Raw genomic sequence first — 17,559 nt, forward strand, 5'->3', positions numbered from 1 at the left:
AAATAACACAAAACAGAGTAATTTTTAAAACATTTATATTTATATATATATAAAAATTAAATATATATAATATATAGTGTGTTTGAGACTAAAAATATAGTACATAATATTTAAAAAAAAGAAAAAAAAAGGCAGAATAGGAAAAGGTGTGAGGGACACACAGATACACATTGCTAAAAATCTACGATGGTTTGTCCTAACAAAAATAATATTTTTCTTCTCTCCTCTTATCGTCATGGATTCATTTATTATTGGGGTTTGGGTGCAGAAAAATTCAACTGGAGCCAGAAATAGAGGTTGTAATTCCAAAAGTGGCTGGGACAGAGAAGGCGACCACAGGGAGCTCTGGGCCTGCCTGGCGGAGCTGGAGGCAACAGCTAGCTGGCTCACAGCTGCTGACAGGCCTGTGCCGACACAGATTCGATCAGCGACTAGGGAATTCTGGGGGTAGCATCTGAAGAGTTCCAGAAGCTAACAGAAGAGCCTGGGGACCACCAACACTCGCAGAGGCCAGTGGCTGGGGACAGCAGAGAGGAAAAGGAGGGCAGGAAACAGCTGGTAGAAATGAGTGATCGTTCAATGCAGATGAAGTTATTATTATCATGACTCTGGTTTTTCAGGGCAGGCGAGTGCCAGAACTGCCCAGTATGGCCTGTGACTTCTGTGCAGCAATGATTTCTCCAGGGACAGGGCCTGGAGCTCCCTCACAGTGATGCAATAAAATGGGATTCTCCACACCCTCCCCCTCCAATCTCCCAAGTCCTCTCCACCAGCCGGGGTGGTGTCAGGACCAAGCCAATGCCTTTCACAGTCTGGCCTGCAGGAGACAGGGAGAAATACGGAAGTGGGGATTAAGGGAGGCAGAAGGGAATGGGATATTTAAATGCTAATTTTAAAGCCTCTTCACAAAAATAAATGCTTTGCCAGTGACATCCCTTGGTCTGTGCACTTGTGTTCCCATTTTCCTCCTTGCCAGGGCTTGGCAGGGCTCAGGGCTTCCCTGTTCCTTCCAGCGACTATCTCATACGGGGAACACAGAGCAGTGATGCGGCTTGGGTCACCTGCACCAGGACCAGAGAAGCCAGGGTGGCCCTGGAGCCCAGCCATGGGGACAGGAGAATGAGGCAGTGTGTCAGTCAGTTCACTCCACTGGGCTTTAACGTGGGTCTTTGAAACCCAGAGGGCTCAACATTGCCACATATGTGGGTGAAATCTACAGATTCTGAGACTGGGAGCCCAGCCCCCAGCTCCACTTCTAACCTGTCCCTTCATGGAAGGATCGGCTGTGTTCTCTCCCGGTCCTCTGGTTCAGTCACCCTGGACTGCAGGCTTCATGGTGCAATAATGAGGATGGTGGCCCTGGAGACCCGGGTAAGGGACAGCTGCTTCTATTTCCCACACACAGAAGCGGCTGCCTAAAACCTCAGCACTCGGTGAGACTCACCCAGCCCTGCCTGGGCCTGCGCCATGGATCGCTTTGCAAACCTGCCTGACCTGAGCAGGAGCAGCACAGATAACCCGATTGCCAAAGGATGACCCCGCATCAGTTCCATTCTGAGGTCTTGGGTGTGCATTTGTTGCTGTCTGGGATAAAAGGGTTCCTGATGGAAATTCACTCACAACACTTCTGACAGAATAGTGAAGCCCAGATTATTTCAACAGTTACCCAGCTCCCCACCCCAGCCTCAGCAAAATAACACAGCCAAAGCAGGAGAGCTCTGGGTCTGTGAAACCCTTCCCAGGCCACAGATCCGGGGGGCAGTGAGCGTATGGTTAAGTCAAGCCACTCAGCAAATGGCAGCTTCAGAACTGGGTTCCGGGTCTCCTGACCTCCAGGCCCTTGCTCTTCCTACTGAAACAAGAAAAGTCAAGATGACCAGGATCATCAAGGACAGACTGGGGCTCCAGCCTTAAACACAGCTCTGCAGCCAAACCACCTTCTGTGCCCTGGGAAAGAAAGCTGTTCCGTATGGCCTGGCCTCGGGTCCCGATCCAGATTCCAAACATACCAGAGTGCAAGCTGCAGACAGCACAGACTGTCTGGGCTGCAGATGCCTCCCTGTCCCCTGCCTGGCGCTTGTGACACCCAAGAGGTCCCAGCTAATCAGCTAAGGAGCTTCCTTTCTCTGCAAGTCTCCGCATTAGCTGAGTTACCTTGTGACCCTGGGTCCGTCCCCTCCATCCGCTCAACAGAAAGGACCTGATACTTAACCAGAAAGAGAGAAGTAAGAGAATCTGGCCAAACCCAAAATACAAACGAGTGTGTTTTGGAATATTCCTGTTTAAAAAGTTACCACCTTTAGGCTGTACCGGGATTACCCATGGCTTCCGGTTTTTGCGCAAACAATCAAAATTTGTATGAATTTGTCTGCACAGGGACCTGCTCTCTTAGCAGACCTTCCCAGGGCAAGCTCATGAAGGACTCTGCAGGAAGTCTGGGCTTCCAGGGGTGGAAGGCAGCTGGGAACAGCCTGAAATGCCCCCAGTAGGGCCGCTTCCACAGGGCTGCCCCAGAGGCTGGAGGCGGAGCTGCTTGCTCCCTGGGCATTATCCGCGGATCACCCGCAAGAGGATGGCTGAGAATGTCACCCCACAGGCCCATCCGTAAGGATGGTGATGGCCCGTGGCTGATGAGCATGTAACTCATTAAAGTGAACATGACTAATGAATGGTGACCACCGAGAAAGGGCAAGGAGCATTCTGGGAATTGCACCGCAGGCGCCCCCCTCCTCCCACTGGGCTGGCGGGCTGCACAGCCGGGGAGACGAAGAGACTCCAGGCGCTGCTTCCTCGGAAGCGAGGCAGGGGCAGCAGGCCAGGTTCTTTCAGAAGCCCGCGTTCTCTTTGGTCGGGTGGAATGTGTGCGGGCGCGCATGTGCAGAGGGCACGGACTGTGGGGCGCCTGCTTGCCCTTCCGCAGTGCCTTCTCCCCGTCAGCACGAGGTCCCCCCGCAGCAGGGCCATTTCCCGGCCCACTTCCTCTCCAGGCCCCCGCGCCGTGAGTCTCTCCCCTAACCCTATTAACGTCCCTGCTCCCCGCACACCTGCCCACACAGGGCCGGTCAGCCAAAGCTGGACACTCAAGGCACTGACAGTGGAAGAAGGAATCTGATTGGTCCAAGAAGACAACATAAAACACAAAGACATTAAACCAAAACCTGTCTCAAGAGAACATCTCCCATGTCCCCTGGAGGGTGGTCTCTGACCAGCTGGTGGGGTCTCAGGGAGGGCGGCAGAGCCGGAGACCCAGGGCCCCTCCCTCACCCGAGCCTCCACCTGAATGTATAAAAATGCAATCAAAGTGCTTGGAGACGGAAAGAGCAATGGAGGGAATTAGGAGCCTGGTGGAGAACAGGTGCCCCCCTTTCCTTTCCACTGGGACTTGTATTTTGGGTGGGGAAATCCCTACAGGTTTTTTTTTTTTTTTTTTTTTTTTTTTCCCAAATGAGGTTTTCATCGTTCAGTTTTCCAAATGAGGTTGTCTTTGCAAAATACCCTATAGCACAGCACGCCACCCCACACAAGCTCAAGAGTTAAAGCCAGGAAGTGGGGCAGAGAAGAGGGCTCCCCTAGGGTTGGTGCCACAAACCGCCGTGCAAGCCACAGCCGTCCCTGGCTGGCCAATCAGGTCCTGATCCTGACCTTTCTCTCTTCATGAAGATGCAGATGGGTCTGGTTGTCCCCAGCACAGCGCGGGAAGAAAAGGGGGCAGTGTGACTGGGGGCTCCTGGATCCACAGTGGGCAGCCAGGTTATTCTGCACTTTGGCCTCAGCTGCATGAGGGCTAGACTTGAACTCAGTACCAGGGCTGTTCTGCAGACAAGAGCTAAGTAAATCCAAGGTCCCTTCTGCAGTCTCCTAAAGAGGGCAAGATGCACTCTGGGCATGAATGCAAACAGGACTGGCCGGGGCATCGTACGTTCCACCTGTCTGTGCCCAAGCCACCCACTCCCCATACTTCATGTCTTCCCCGCCGAAGCCTGACCCCCCTTTCCCACTCACAGACGACCAGAGGGGTGGGACGGAAAAGGAATGCTAAAAAGTGCCCCCTCTGCTCTCCCCAACCTTCTCCTTCCCTGTCCCCATGCTGGCGTCAGGCAAGAGCACAGTTCAGAAGAGATACGTCCTCCCGAGGAAAAGGGAAGGGCAGGCCCAGGAGGCTGGGGCATGCACGGAGCACCATCCTCGGGACGTGGTGTTTCTGGGAGACCTGCTCCCCACCTGCCACGCGGGAGGAGGAAGGCTGGTCCGAGCAGGGAGCAACGAGCAATGCCCCTGAATATCAGGGAACAGCTGTGAAGCCTCCTCTGCCCCGCAGAGACGCCCCAGCCGGGCTCGGGCCCCTACACGTGAGTCTGCATGCGCTGCTGGAATCGCTGCCCGTAGTCCGAGTGCTGGGAGGTGTAGGAGAACCGAGTGGCCGTGGCGTACTTGCCAATGGGGTCGTACGCCTCATACGGGGTCCGCTCCAAGCCGGAGGTGGGGGCCTGGGGATAGCCCAGCCGGTAGGTGGGGTACCCGGCTGCCCCAGGGAAGGGGTGGGAGTTGAACTTCTCATAGTTCTCAAAGGACAGCTGGCTGGCTGTGTCGGTGCCCGCTGGGGCAGCAGGGCCAGCGGCGGTGGGCTCAGGGCCGTAGTCAGAGGCAGGGGCCCGGCTGTAGGTGTTGAGCTGGGCATAGCCGCTGGAGTGGGAGAGACGGGACGAGGGGCGGCCATCGAAGCGGGCAGGGCCAGGGGCACGGTAGTCAGCATAGAGCACCGCCCTGGAAGATGGGCGGTCCTCGTGGGCACGCACGTTGTAGTAGCCGTTGGTGGGGTCCTGGGGGCACAAGGAGAGAAGAGGATGGAGACAGAAGTTCCCTCTCAGGGGATCAGGTCTCCCTGTGGCTGTCCAACTGCCTCCTCTGGCTCTCCCCATGTTTCCTTCTGGTACCAACCCATGCCCCTGTTCCTTCAGTCACCCTCTGGACCCCTCCTCCCTGCCCTGTCCTCCCCTCCACCCCCAGGCCACGCACACGGCCCCACCTTCATCTCATACTCCTCCCGGGTGTCGATGGTGTCGCAGCGCAGGTCCTGCTTCAGATCCACATCATCCTTAAAGGACTGCACAGCAGCAGGGGTGAGGGGTCAGAAGACAGGGCCTGTTGTTAGCCCCCTCGCCAACCTCCTCCCCGTGCCCAGAGGCCTCCTGCTAACAGCAAGGGTCTGGGGTCAAGGGCACACTTGAGTTCTGCATCCCCCCGGCATAGGCTCTGGGATGTGATGGAAGGGGCCAGGGACTGGGTTCTAGCGCTAAATCTGTTGCTAAAGGGCAGTGTGGCCTTGGGTCTGTCTCTGCCCTCTGTGGGTTGGTTTGTTCATCTCAGCGAAGAGGCGTTTACGTCAGGAACACAAGTCCTATCTCCGACTCTGCGATGGAAAGGATGGATGTAGGGGCTGGCTCTGGGGCAGGGTGGGCTAAGCCTCCACCTGCAGTGCCAGCATCCTGTATGGACACCAGTTCGAGTCCTGGCTGTTCTACTTCCGATCCAGCTCCCTGTTAATGCACCTGGGAAAGCAGCTGAAGACAGCCCAAGTGTTTGGGCTCCTGCACCCATGTGGGAGACCTGGAAGAAGCTCCTGGCTTTGGATCAGCCCAGCTCTGACTGTTGCAGCCATTTGGGGAGTGAACTAGCCGATGGAAGACTTTGTCTCTCCCTGGGGTGCGGGTGTGCATGTGTGCATGTGTGCGTGTGTGTGTGGCAGGACCAGGGAGAAGAGAATAACAGCAGTGGTTAAGAGAGCTGGGGTGCAGCTGGTCCTAACAGCCTGAGGGAGGAGACCCTCACCGAGTAGATGGCCTTCATGACCCGGGTGGCTGTGGAGACGCTGGCCGTGTCGTCCTCCCGATCAGAATGCATCGTGAGTGGCTCTCGGTTCACCGTCTCTACCTTGATGTCCAGCTTCCTCAAGGTCACGTCCTTGCGACCTGGAACAGGTGGGGGCAGCCTGGACTAGTCGCTTTCTGCTGGCCTCGGGGCTGGGGAGCTCAGCTACATTCCTACCCAACCCCATCCTGGGAGGCGCTGCCTGCTGTGTGCCCTGGGATGGGAGGGGAGGGCTGCGGCCGCGTGGGGCCCACACTCACTGCCTTTGCGGCGCCGGTAGAGGAAGAACACCAAGGCGATGAAGAAGAAGATGAGCAGGATGCCCGCGCCGATGGTGGCCCCAGCGATGATGCCTACAGGCAGCACCTCTTCCGGTGGGGGAATGAAAGGAGGAGGGGTCATGCAGAGGCTCATGGGGACACGAGCTTCGGGCTCTGCACGGCGGACGGGGCTAAGGTTTCCTGATTTTGTGAGCCTTGTTAGGTTTAAATCAAGGCTGGATTTGAGAAGAAGGGGACGGATGTGTTTGCATTTGGGTCTGTGCTTCAGCTTGATGAGAGCTGAGCTCACTGTCTCATCCCTGCAGGGGAGGCATCCACGTGACCCTGGCCTCAGACCATTCCTCTTCTTCAGCCCACCTGCCGCGAGGGGCGGTCCCTCCTTCCCGGACGGGGCCTGTTTCAGCTGCAAACCCTCCCATTGGCCATCTGTGCTCTGACCCCCTTGCCCACTTCCCCATCTGCACCTGTTCAGCCAAGGCCCAGCCTTCCTTAATTCCCCGGGCTTCCCAGAGCTGAGCGGGAGCTCAGGAGTCCTGACTTCAGCCTCTGTGGGCCGGGCTCCACAGCCTGTCTTCCTCGCAGTCCTCATGGGGCCCAGAGCCTGCCTACAGTTCTTCCCCTCTGGGACCCCTCCCTGAGGAGCCCCCCATTGCTCTTCCACTGTCCTCCTGGTTCACCCTGCAGATCTCCAGCCGTTTCCCACAAGGCTCCCCAGCTCCTATGTCAGGTGGCTAGCTCTCAAGACATAAATGGACAAACCAAAGCTATCCCTCCCTCATCAGACCCGGGAGCTTCCAAAGGTTAAATAACACCTCCGTTGGGCTTCAAGTGCCCGGGGAGAGGGGGTCACGTCTCTCCCATCAGACTAAGAATTCCTGGAGCTGCAAGGGAATGAAAATGAGCACCTATCCTGCCCTGGGCACTGGGGCACCCTCAGCAACCCGGTGAGACGGGCAGTGGTACTCCCTTGGTTTTCCTCCGTCTGGGTTCATTTGTTGCAAGTTCCTCCTCCACACTGGACGCTTCTTGAGTGCAGGGGCTGGGTCTTGCTCTCAGCTGCCCCCTGCAGCCCCTGGTGTGGAGCCCGGCCCACAGAGACGCTCAAGAAACGTCCGTGGAGTGAGCAACCCTGCAGACCACTAAGAGTTCTTGCCCTTGGAGAACCGCCCCGTCCCCACCCCGACCACCAGGCTGCCCTGCACCCTGGCGGACACCGGCACAGCCAGTCACCTCGCTCCTCTAGCTGGATGATGGCCGTGCCGGGCCCGAAGCTGTTCCAGGCCGTGCAGTTGTAGTGCGTCTGGAAGTCGGCCTCCATGACGTTGTTGATGGTGAGTGTGGACAGCACGCCGCTGCCTGAGTTGGTCCTCTCCACTGTGTAGCGCTCCAGGGTCCCCACCTCCAGGAAGTTCTCCTTCCATGCCCAGGCCTGCAGTGGGGAGCGCACAGAGGAGTTAAGGGGGCAGGTGGCAGAAGCACATGTCTAAGGCGTCACCCTCAAGGCACCCTCACTCTCCAGTGCTGTGTGGGTCTTCAGCTCGACCCAACACTCACCCTGGAAGGAGTCTGTCCTATCTACCGCCTCAAACCCTCGGCACCCAGCCTCACTTGGGGGAGCAGTGGCTCTCACACGTGGCTGACGCCACACCTCCTAGGGAGATTCAAACGGGAACCGCCGGGGAAAGGCCGAGGACCGCTGTCTTTCTAATGACCCCATGTGATGTGGGTGCAGCTGGTCCAACGATCTGATGTCTGGGACCCCCTGGGTCTCCTTCCAAGTCCCTGTGGGGCCTCCCTCCCCTCTCCCTCTCTAGGCCACCATTCCTTTATCTGTGACATGAGAGAACCAGACTAGCACTGGACACTGCTCAAGGTTTCTTCTAGCTCGTCCGCTCTGTGATTGTAACTAAACACAACCCAACTCTTAGCCGCGCCTTAACCAATGCACAGGAACCTACTAGCCAGCTCTGAAGACTCATCCAAGGCTCTCAGGATGGCAGGGCCCAGAGAAGAGCCCCCTGGACCCACCCCCCCTCCCTGACTTCCCACTGCAGGACCCCCCACAGGGGCCCCCCTCAGAGTGTAGCCTAAGGGAGGGGAGCAGCTGAGAGCTGGCTCCTTTCCAGAGATCAATCTTCCCGCTCTGCGAGGAGAGCCCCCGGGGAGCCCAGCCGCCCGCTGCCCGGGCGGCCGTGGTAATGGAGTGTCCCTGGGCAGCCCTGGAGTTAGCCAAATGGTCATTAAATGTGATGAGGGGTTTGACGGTTAATGGTCACGGAAGGAATTAATGGCTCATGGTGTGGGGGAGAGGAGGGAGGAGGGAGGTGGTGGCGAGCGAGCTGGTAGGAAGGAGGAAGGCAGGAGGAAGGAGGGAAGAGCAGGGCAGGGTGGGGAGCGGGAACGGATGGGGGGAGCAGGCCGAGGTTGGGGGGGAGAGGGGAGATCAGGGGAAGGGTCAGGGGTAACCGAGTCAGGGAGGCGGGAGCAGAAGGAGCATTTCCAAGGGCAGCAGGGAGGAGCGGTGACAAGGAACCGAGTGCCAGGTGCCACACGTGTTGCTACAGGGACTTCTTAGCAACCCCGTCGGGCAGGGGTTACAGCCTCGGTTTTGCAGAAGAGGAAAATGAGGCTCATCACGCTAAGTCAAGTGCTCAAGGTCACACAAGGTGTAAGAGAGGAGGCGGGATCCGAGCAGGTAAAGGGACACAGGGGACGAAGGCGGAGGATTAGAAGTACAGACAAGGGATGTGGAAATCGGAGGTGTGAAGCCAGAGGAAGGGAGAGGCGGCTGGACAAGAGTGGAGAGTTGGTGGTGGTGGAGTGGGGTGGGGGTGGGGGGTTGCCAGCACTCACGATGCGGTCCGGGGGTGGGGTGCTCCCGATGAAACACTCCACCTTGCCGCCGTCACCCCTAACAGCGTACTGCACCGCCTCACTGGAGATGATGGGGGGCCCTGCGAGCGAGAAGACCCAGTAGGCCAGTCAGAGCCTGCAGCGCCACCCACCCAGGCCTCAGGGCCGCTCGGGCTACTCACCATTCACGTAAAGTGGCACCTCTCGCTCAGCCACGCCGATCCGAGGCACGATGGCCCGGCAGGTGTAGGTGCCAGCGTCCGCCTGGGTCACGGACTTCAGCAGCAGCTGGTTGCTGTTACTCAGGACCTGGGCAGAGAGAGCAGCCTCGGGTGGGGAGCCAGGAGGCCTGGGCCCCTAGGTCGGTGAGGGCCCCCGCATTGGAGGCATTGGAAAGAAAGCAGGAAGGACCACACGTGAATTTCCAGAAGGGAAATGGGGTTCCCGAGTCTGTTCAGTCCCCGCCCTGCCCCTCAACAGTTTGCAAGAATGGACAGGGGTGGCGTGGAGGCCGCAGTGGGCAGGTGAAGGCTGCAGTGTTTGTACAAGGACACGGCCTCCTCCAACCTGCTCTCCCGTTTCCACTGTCTAACGAGGCAGGGCACTTTCCCCTGAAATTTCTTCGTGTAACCCCGGACCACACTGACTCCGAGGGTCTCTCTCGAGCTACAGAATCCAAGCTCCTCGAGGGGATCGCCCCAGCTGCCTGCCTGTCCTGTGCAGCGTTCTCGTGCGTTTCACCCTGCAGCAGCCTCCCTGCAGCCTGCCCCTCCCACGGCCTCTGAACTGGCCAGCAGTCCTGTGACAAGGGGCGGAGCTGCCTGCAAGCACTGTCCTTGCCCTCAAAATCCCAAGATGTGAAAAAGATCCCAGGTTCTACCTGAAGAGGACGGACCGATCCCCGCCCAGCCCCTTAGCCGCCCCCACCCCATCCCCGACACCCACTCCGCTTCCGCCCAGCACTCGGGAAGAGCAGGACGAGTCTCACCATGTTGGAGTCCTTCTTGGTCCAGGTGAGGGTGAGCGGGGGATTCCCAACCCACACACAGGTGAGGGTCACGTCGGAGCCGATGTCTGTGGTTGTAGGCTTGGGGTCCACTACAATCCGGGGAGCAACTGAGGTGGACAGAGGCAACTCGTCAGGGCCTCAAGCTCACCGGGGGTCTCTGGCAGGCAGGGTCCTCCTCCTGCTCTGTGAGCCCCTCAACTCCACTCCTGTCTCCTCTTGCTACACAGGCCCCCCGCCACGTTCCCCCCAAGGCCCTGCTCCCTGCTCAGCCCTGCCTTCCAGCCACTCACAGTGGACGTTCACCAAGGTGCTGACGTTGGTGCTTCCCACTTTGTTGTGGACCTCACAAGACACGGGCTCCGTGAAGAAGGAATAATCGACATTCGTCTCGTAGCGACTCTCGTGGGCGTCCTCGATCAGGAAGCCCCCCTTGGCCCACCTGGGGAGGACAATGCCCAGAGGTGGGATCAGGGCTCCAAGCCACCCCCACCACCACCATCCTGGCCTCCCTGAAGCACTCCCACCCAGCCCCTTCTTCACCTGTAGCCCAGGATCTCAGGGTTGGCAGTGGCCTGGCACGTGAAGATGACACGCTCGCCCTCCTGCACTGTCTGGGGCTCGATGGACAAGGTCACTGTAGGAGGATCTGCAAAGCAGGCCACAGGAAGTCAGAGTCCTCCGTCCCTCCCTTGCACGCTCAGACCTCATCACTTGGGGTGATCTAGGAATCTGAGTTTGCAGATCAGCTCCAACAACTAAGCTGTCTTCCCTGCCTTTCCACGTGGAGCCTCTAGGGAGCCTCAAGGTAGGGGTGACCACCAAGGATGGTACTGAAGTCATCAACTGATCAACCGATGTAATGACCCGCTGTGGCCACTAGGCGTCAGTGTGGGCTCGCTGCGCTCACGGAAAGCATCTTCAATTGCCCCCCACCCCTACATTTGTTTCCCCGTGTTTTCCGAGAGTGTTGTTGAGCCCCTACACAGTAAGCACACTCCATGCTGAGTGCTCTTAGGCTGTTTAATGCTCACAGCCTCAGGAAGCAGGGACAGGTCCACAATCCCTTACTTTCTTTTTTGATTTTTAAAATTTTTTAAATTTATTTTTTATTTATTTGACAGGCAGAGTTATAGACAATGGAGAGACAGAGAGAAAAGTCTTCCTTCCATTGGTTCACCCCCAAAATGGCCGCTACGGCTGGCGCTGCGCCAATCCGAAGCCAGGAGCCAGGTGCTTCCTCCTGGTCTCCCATGAGGGTGCAGGGCCCAAGCACTTGGGCCATCCTCCACTGTCTTCCTGGGCCACAGCAGAGAGCTGGACTGGAAGAGGAGCAACCAAGACTAGAACCGGCACCCAAATGGGATGCCAGCGCTGCAGGCGGAGGATTAACCTAGTGCGCCATGGCGCCGGCCCCCTCACAATCCCTTACTTTCAACCCTTGGAATTGGACATGTTTCAGAATTTGGAATTTTTCAAATTTTACAAAGAAAATGCTATGCATAAGGCCACAGACACCCCCCCCCCGAGGTGTCTGGGGACACCCCACAGTCACACACAGTAATGCATCTGCAGTGACACATATGGCCACTATGCCAAGACTATGAAGAGCCCCAGCTCAGGTCTGCCCAGCACATCACTTTAACTATTATTATTTTTAAGAGATTTATTTATTAATTTGAAAAGCAGAGTGACAGATCTTCCATCCACTGGTTCACTCCCCAAATGCCCTTAACAGCCCAGGGCCAGGCCAAAGCCAGGAGTCAGCAACTCCATCCCCGCCTCCCACCTGGGTGACAGGAACCCATGTACTTGGGCCATCACCTGCTGCCTCTGAGACACATCAGCAGGAGCTGGACTCGATCCCAAGCACTCTGAGATGGAGATGGGGATGTCGGGGTCCCAGAGGGGGCCCAATCCTCTGTGCCACAACACCCAATTCCCAAATCGCTTTTTCTTTGGAACCATGGATCAGAGATTACAGGTCCACATTATACTTTCTCCAGGTAAGCAGAGTTGGAAACCGAGGCTGAGAGAGATTAAACCATTGCCCCAAATGACACAGTGGCTCAGAACCGGGAACCACCAGACTCCACGGCCGATGCCCCTTCTACCAGCCCTCAGCGTCCAGGGGGACGGCAGCCTTTGTCTTGGGGTCTCTGGCTTCTCACGAGGCCGCCGCGTTCCTTCCTCACCACCCTGTGCCCGCCTGCTCCTGGACCCCACTCACGGTGCACGTCGAGCTCCACAGACGTCTCCCTGCCGCTCGGGATGGCCTCGTTCACGCTGCGGCAGGTGAAGACGCGCCCGATGTCCAGGTCTGTGGGGTTAATGAGCAGCTGGCTGACGGTGGTCTCCCTCTTCCCATCCTTCAGCAGCTCCTGGGGCGGGACGAGGCGGACAGACAAGGTCAAGCTAAAAGCCCCCTCCCCTGCTGCCCAGGTGAGCTGACTCGGAGTCAGCTCCGGCTACAGGAATACCGTAACCTCAAGTTCAGCTGCCTCTGCTCCCCAACCTCTGCCCTGTGTGCACCTATTTTTTTTTTAAAGATTTTATTTATTTATTTATTTGACAGAGTTACAGACAGTGAGAGGGAGTGACAGAGAGAAAGGTCTTCTTTTCTCTGGTTCACTCCCCAAATGGCCGCAATGGCCAGAGCTGTGCCAATCCAAAGCTAGGAGCCAGGTGCTTCTTTCCAGTCTCCCACACGGGTGCAGGGGCCCAAGGACTTGGGCCATCTTCTACTGCTTTCCCAGGCCATAGCAGAGAGCTGGATTGGAAGATGAGCAACTGGGACTAGAACCGGTACCCATATGGGATACCTGCACCACAGGCAGAGGATTAACCTAGCGCATCTTGGCGCCGGCCCCATGCCTGACTATTTTTTAGAGCAGTTTAAAAAGTATACAGAAAAACTGAACAGAAAGTATGGAGAGTTTCCATATTTTCTCCTCTCAGGCTCACCACTCCCAGCAGTACTGGTATCTTGCATTAGATAACTTTGTTACAACTGGCAGACCAAGGCTGGTATACTGTTACTAGCTAAAGCCCAGAGTTGGCCTTAGAGTTCCCTGTTTGTGTTACAGTTTTCCCTCTGGATCTGAGTCTCATTCTTGGAATTCTCTGAGTCCAGTACAAGCCCCTCCTCTTCTGCAAAGACTTTCAGGGCTGAACCAGGCCTCATCACGACTCTCCCAGCCTGAACCTGAACTGGTACCCTTTGCAACCTGTCCTGGGCACAGCTCTCAGCACATCCAGCTGTGTTTGCTGTCCTGTGTGAAGGATTCAGTGTTTATATATAGAGAAAAGATTTACTTGATTATTTGAAAGTCACAGTTACAGAGAGGGAGAGAAAGAGAGAGGTCTTCCATCCACTGGTTCACTTTCCAGATGTTTGCAACAGCCAGGGCTGAGGCAAGCCAAAGCCAGAAGCCAGGAACTTCACCCGGGTCTCCCGGTGGGTGCAGGGGCCTGAACACTTGGGCCATCGTCCACTGCTTTCCCAGGCTATTAGCAGGGAGCTGGATTGGAAGTGGAGCAGCCAGGACTCGAACCAGCACTGTGATGCTGGCATCACAGGCAGTGGCCTCACCAGCTATGCCACAAAGCCAGCTCCAGGGGGTTTCAATGTTGAATCACAATCTCCTTGAGGGCGGGGAAGGGGCTCAGAGGCTCCAACTCTCTCACTCGATGCCGTCCAACCCAAGGTCCCTGAATACAGTCCCAGGAACCTTCCGGTTGTTTCACATATTGCAAACCGCCCAGGAGAACTATGCTGTGAACCAAAGTCAGGTCTGTGGCCTCATCACAGAGACAGGTGCATCTCTTCTGGGCCTGGAACAGGACCTGGCCATGCAGTAGCCCTGTCTCCCCCGTGCCACCCTGAACCTTTACTGTCTCAAATGGGCATGAAAAGGGGGGGGCATGCCTGCAGCAGAATCACGGGGCCTCTGTCCATCCGAGTGTCTGGCAGGACTGTGGGGGACAGCAGGCCCAAGTTTCCTCCTCTCCGTGAGCTGGAAGTAACACCTACTCTATGGGACTCTGGTGAGGATTAAGGGAGTCCCTCCCTAAGGTGCTCGTGCACAGCTAAGTAGGTTACTGTTATTACTTATTATTACTGTTATTCCTTAGTCTCTGCGTAGGGACAGAATGGTGGCGAGCCCAGGAACCAGTTCCTTGCTCTATGCCTCACGATGCCCAATGGTCTATTGGGAGGGTCGCCCCAGGCACCCTCTAAGACCCCTCCTCACGTCTGTGTCCCCCGAGCCGTGGTGGAACCCCTGTGGGAAAGAAAGGCAACTACAGGCTGGGCGGAGAGGAGCAGGGGGAGCGGGCAGAGTCCTCACCGTGCTGGCCACGGCGCCCTCCTGCTGCGTCCCGTCCCGGAACCAGATGATGGTTGCGGCAGGCTTGGCGTTGAAGGCGCGGCACGTGAGGTTGTGGGGGGTGCCTGCCTGCAGCAGAATCACAGGGCCTCCGTCAATCCGGGTGTCCTCTGGCGGGACTGCGGGGGACAGAGTGGCCAAGTCAGCCCAGGGTGTGGGCGGGGCGGTGCCACCCAGGCCTGCCTGCAGCCACTCTACTACTGCTCCCATGGTGGCTTCACCCAAGGTCCTGGGCTCACACAGCTCCCCAGGCCCTCAGGTTTTCCTGTCTTAGCTTGCTCTGTTTCCTGGTACTACACTCCCAACCACTGCTCAAGCCTCCTACTGACAGATGGGGTTCTGTGCTATCTCAGTATTTGGGCTCTAGGTGGCTGCCTCCACAGGTCTCTTAACGCCCATCCCTTCCTGTCTGCCTCTCTGCTCGCGGGCAGCCAGACAGGCGGGCCTGTTACAGCAGCTCCACTGTGCCACTGCCAGCACGTCATTTGCCTACAGCTCTGCTACGACTGGGCCACTCCTTCGCTCAGACACCTTCAGTGGCTACAGCTGCCTCAGGCATGAGTTCTGAGTGTTTGTACAAGGGTCCTGGAGCTCAGTCCTGCAGTTCCTGGCCTCCTCATCCTTGCGGATGCTGGCGTTTGCACATGACGTGCCCTTCCCCATAGCTCCTGCTAAAGAGCCACCCACCTGCCCAAGACCCAGTGATGCACTAAGGCTTTCCGGGCCGTGTCCCCCCTCCCCATCATGCTGGTCCCAGCCAGTCACTCAGCACTCTTTACACTATCCCCTGGGGATCTGATGACTATCTGTCCCTGCCCCAACCAGAACTGTTCCCACTGGACCTGTCTCACTACTGATGGTCTCCAGTGCCTGCAGTGTGGCCAATGTGAGCCCTTGCTAAATGCTGACGCTACAAGCAGGTGGTGGGGGGTGTTTCACCTGCCCCACAGGTGAATCAGATGGGAAGTTTCCGGAGGGCAGGGGCTGCCTACTCTCAACCCCAGTGTTGCCTTGACAGCAAGGGTATCTGTTGAATGAATGAATGGTGATGGGTGGGATAAAGGCAGAAGGATTTTGATCACAATCTTTCTTACCCACTCAGTGTTCATCAGCCAGAAAGGAGAAAGGATTTTGTTTGCTCCTTTCTGGGAAAGACAAAAAAAAAACTCGGAGGGAGTTTTCCAGGAGGAACCCTTGAGAGTGGGTAGTGAGAGGCCCTGGGAGCCCTGGGGGCGGGCAGGGCTGTCCTGCAGTTATTGAATTAAGGGGTTGCATGCTTGGGTTTCCAGTTAAAACAAACCCCCTGCAGCCTGGCCCAGGGATCTGTTCAACCCCCGTGTGCTGAGCCATCTCCTGGATGAGGTGCACAGAGTTTACAGCCCTGGTTTCAAATCCTATTAACTTCGCGTTGGCCTGCCCAGGGATCTTGGGTGAGTCACTAAAGTCACCGAATTGCAGGGGTTGTTAGTTTTGTCTTTGTTTAGACCAGAGAACAGTGCCTCCTCACTGCACCCCCGTGAAGGTCAGGGTGAGGCACTGCCCCTGGGCTGGGAGGTGCAGGCCCTGTGCAGTGGGTGGGGTGTGTTAGCTTCCTTGCCTGGACGCGGCCAGCAGCACAGCCGACCCCTGGCAGGTTAATCATCCTCTGAATCCCTTGTGCCTCCTCCTTACTCCCTGCTGTATCTGGTTCCAATGCCAGATGGGTTTAGCGATGGGGGAGGGAAGTAGCGAAGGAGACAAGGAGCTGCCGCCCCAGGTCCCTGGGTCAGTGGGGGGCGGGACGGACCTCTGTAAGGCCATACCTTGCTGCCGGAGGAGCAGAGTGCTGAGTGTCCTTGCCCAGAGACTCCGCCCACACCCAGGTGCCCAGGTGTGTGGAGTCCCCCGGGAGGGAAGGGAAGGCGTCTCCTGCCTGCCCCTGTCATGTTTCCTTTGCTCTGTTCAGGCAGAACACGTCCATCTGTCTCCTCTGCCACCAGCCCACCTTTCTCTAGAATGTCCCCACCATCATCGCCATCTGCACCTGGGGCGAAGGACGGCAAGGCTGCTGGGGCGTCTGCTCAGCCCGCAGGGAGAACGCCCGGGCAGGCCCACAACAAGTCCACGTGCTGATGGGCAAGCTTTTACCATCTGTGCCTTAATCGTGGATGTCCACATGCCCGTGTCTGTGGCCTCAGTTTCCACGTGTATAAAGTTTCAGCGTTGACACCGGCTCCCCGAGAGGTGTTACTGCGGTGGGGAACAGGATCGCATGGACGAGAAGTCAGCTGCAAACTGTAACGTGAGAGGCAGCCATTTCCACGTCCGCCCAGCTCAGCTGAAGCGCTCGTGTCTATGATTTCATTTAATCCTCACCACCAAGTGCATCTCATTAACCCCTTCACGGTAAATATCATTAACCTCAATTTACAGATAAGGAGCCCAGGCTCGGGGAGGTGACGCCCATCGCTCGGGGACAGCAGAGTGAGTGAAAAGGCAGAGCCGGGCCAGGAACCAGGCCGGCCTGACCCTAAAGCCCAGCTCCTCTATGCTGCACCCCAGGTGTTACTGCAGTGAGTAGTGAGGGCGCTGTGCACTCCACGTCTGCGGGGACCGGAAGTCGTGGTGGGCTGCACTCACAGTTCAGCTGTATTGGAAGCTGTTCAGGCAAGAGCCAACCTGAGGAGCTGGGGGACCAGGACGGCTGGGGGTGAGGGTCGTTTGTGAGGCTGGTGGTGGGCAGGGAGGCTGATCCCAGATCCCAGGACAGCCCACTCCTCTTTCCTGCCCTGCCGGGTCTCCGGGTCCCCAGGCTGTGACCAGCCACAGCTGCAGTAGGCGGGCAGACAGGTAGGCAGGGGAGGGTGTGAGGCTGTCATGCCTTCTCCTGCCTGTGTTTGGTGCAGGCAACAGGGTGTCCCAGGGCTTAATAGAGGGAGAAGAGTGAATGCAGAGACCAGGCAGGCTAACCATCCCTGTCTCCCTTCTTACTTTTGGGGGCCTCTCCCTTTACCTCTCATGCTTTCAGAGCGCCCCGACAGGCTCTATGAAGGCCCACATCCTCAACACCGACCAGGCCCTCCCAACAGCCAGTCGGTATCCAGCCCCCCCCCATTTGTGGAGCTCTGCCTCATTGACCTGCAAACCTTTAAACAAGGCATTCCGCCATCAAGGGTTCCCAGGA

General features: G+C 57.3%; 1 protein-coding gene across 5 annotated transcripts in view; it reads right to left on the reverse strand.

The window, feature by feature from the left end:
• Positions 1 to 225: 225 nt before the first annotated feature.
• KIRREL1 (kirre like nephrin family adhesion molecule 1) overlaps positions 226 to 17,559 on the reverse strand; it is a 102,240-nt gene continuing 84,906 nt past the window's right edge. For 3 of the 5 annotated variants that reach the window (XM_070076876.2, XM_008264256.5, XM_070076875.2), the window contains 12 exons: positions 14,358 to 14,515; positions 12,239 to 12,389; positions 10,552 to 10,657; positions 10,302 to 10,450; positions 9,991 to 10,118; positions 9,185 to 9,359; positions 9,003 to 9,103; positions 7,380 to 7,578; positions 6,129 to 6,236; positions 5,830 to 5,969; positions 5,027 to 5,104; positions 226 to 4,820 (listed from right to left, as the gene is read on the reverse strand). In XM_070076876.2, the coding sequence (XP_069932977.2) occupies positions 4,344 to 4,820; positions 5,027 to 5,104; positions 5,830 to 5,969; positions 6,129 to 6,236; positions 7,380 to 7,578; positions 9,003 to 9,103; positions 9,185 to 9,359; positions 9,991 to 10,118; positions 10,302 to 10,450; positions 10,552 to 10,657; positions 12,239 to 12,389; positions 14,358 to 14,515 (1,970 nt within the window). In that variant the 3' untranslated portion in view covers positions 226 to 4,343. The remainder of the gene's footprint in view (positions 4,821 to 5,026; positions 5,105 to 5,829; positions 5,970 to 6,128; positions 6,237 to 7,379; positions 7,579 to 9,002; positions 9,104 to 9,184; positions 9,360 to 9,990; positions 10,119 to 10,301; positions 10,451 to 10,551; positions 10,658 to 12,238; positions 12,390 to 14,357; positions 14,516 to 17,559) is intronic. The other 2 variants (XM_008264257.5, XM_070076877.2) reach the window with 1 other exon arrangement.

The sequence above is a fragment of the Oryctolagus cuniculus genome, chromosome 7, assembly GCF_051225735.1.
Source record: "Oryctolagus cuniculus isolate XC-2025 breed Fujian yellow rabbit chromosome 7, ASM5122573v1, whole genome shotgun sequence".
Lineage (NCBI taxonomy): Eukaryota > Metazoa > Chordata > Mammalia > Lagomorpha > Leporidae > Oryctolagus > Oryctolagus cuniculus.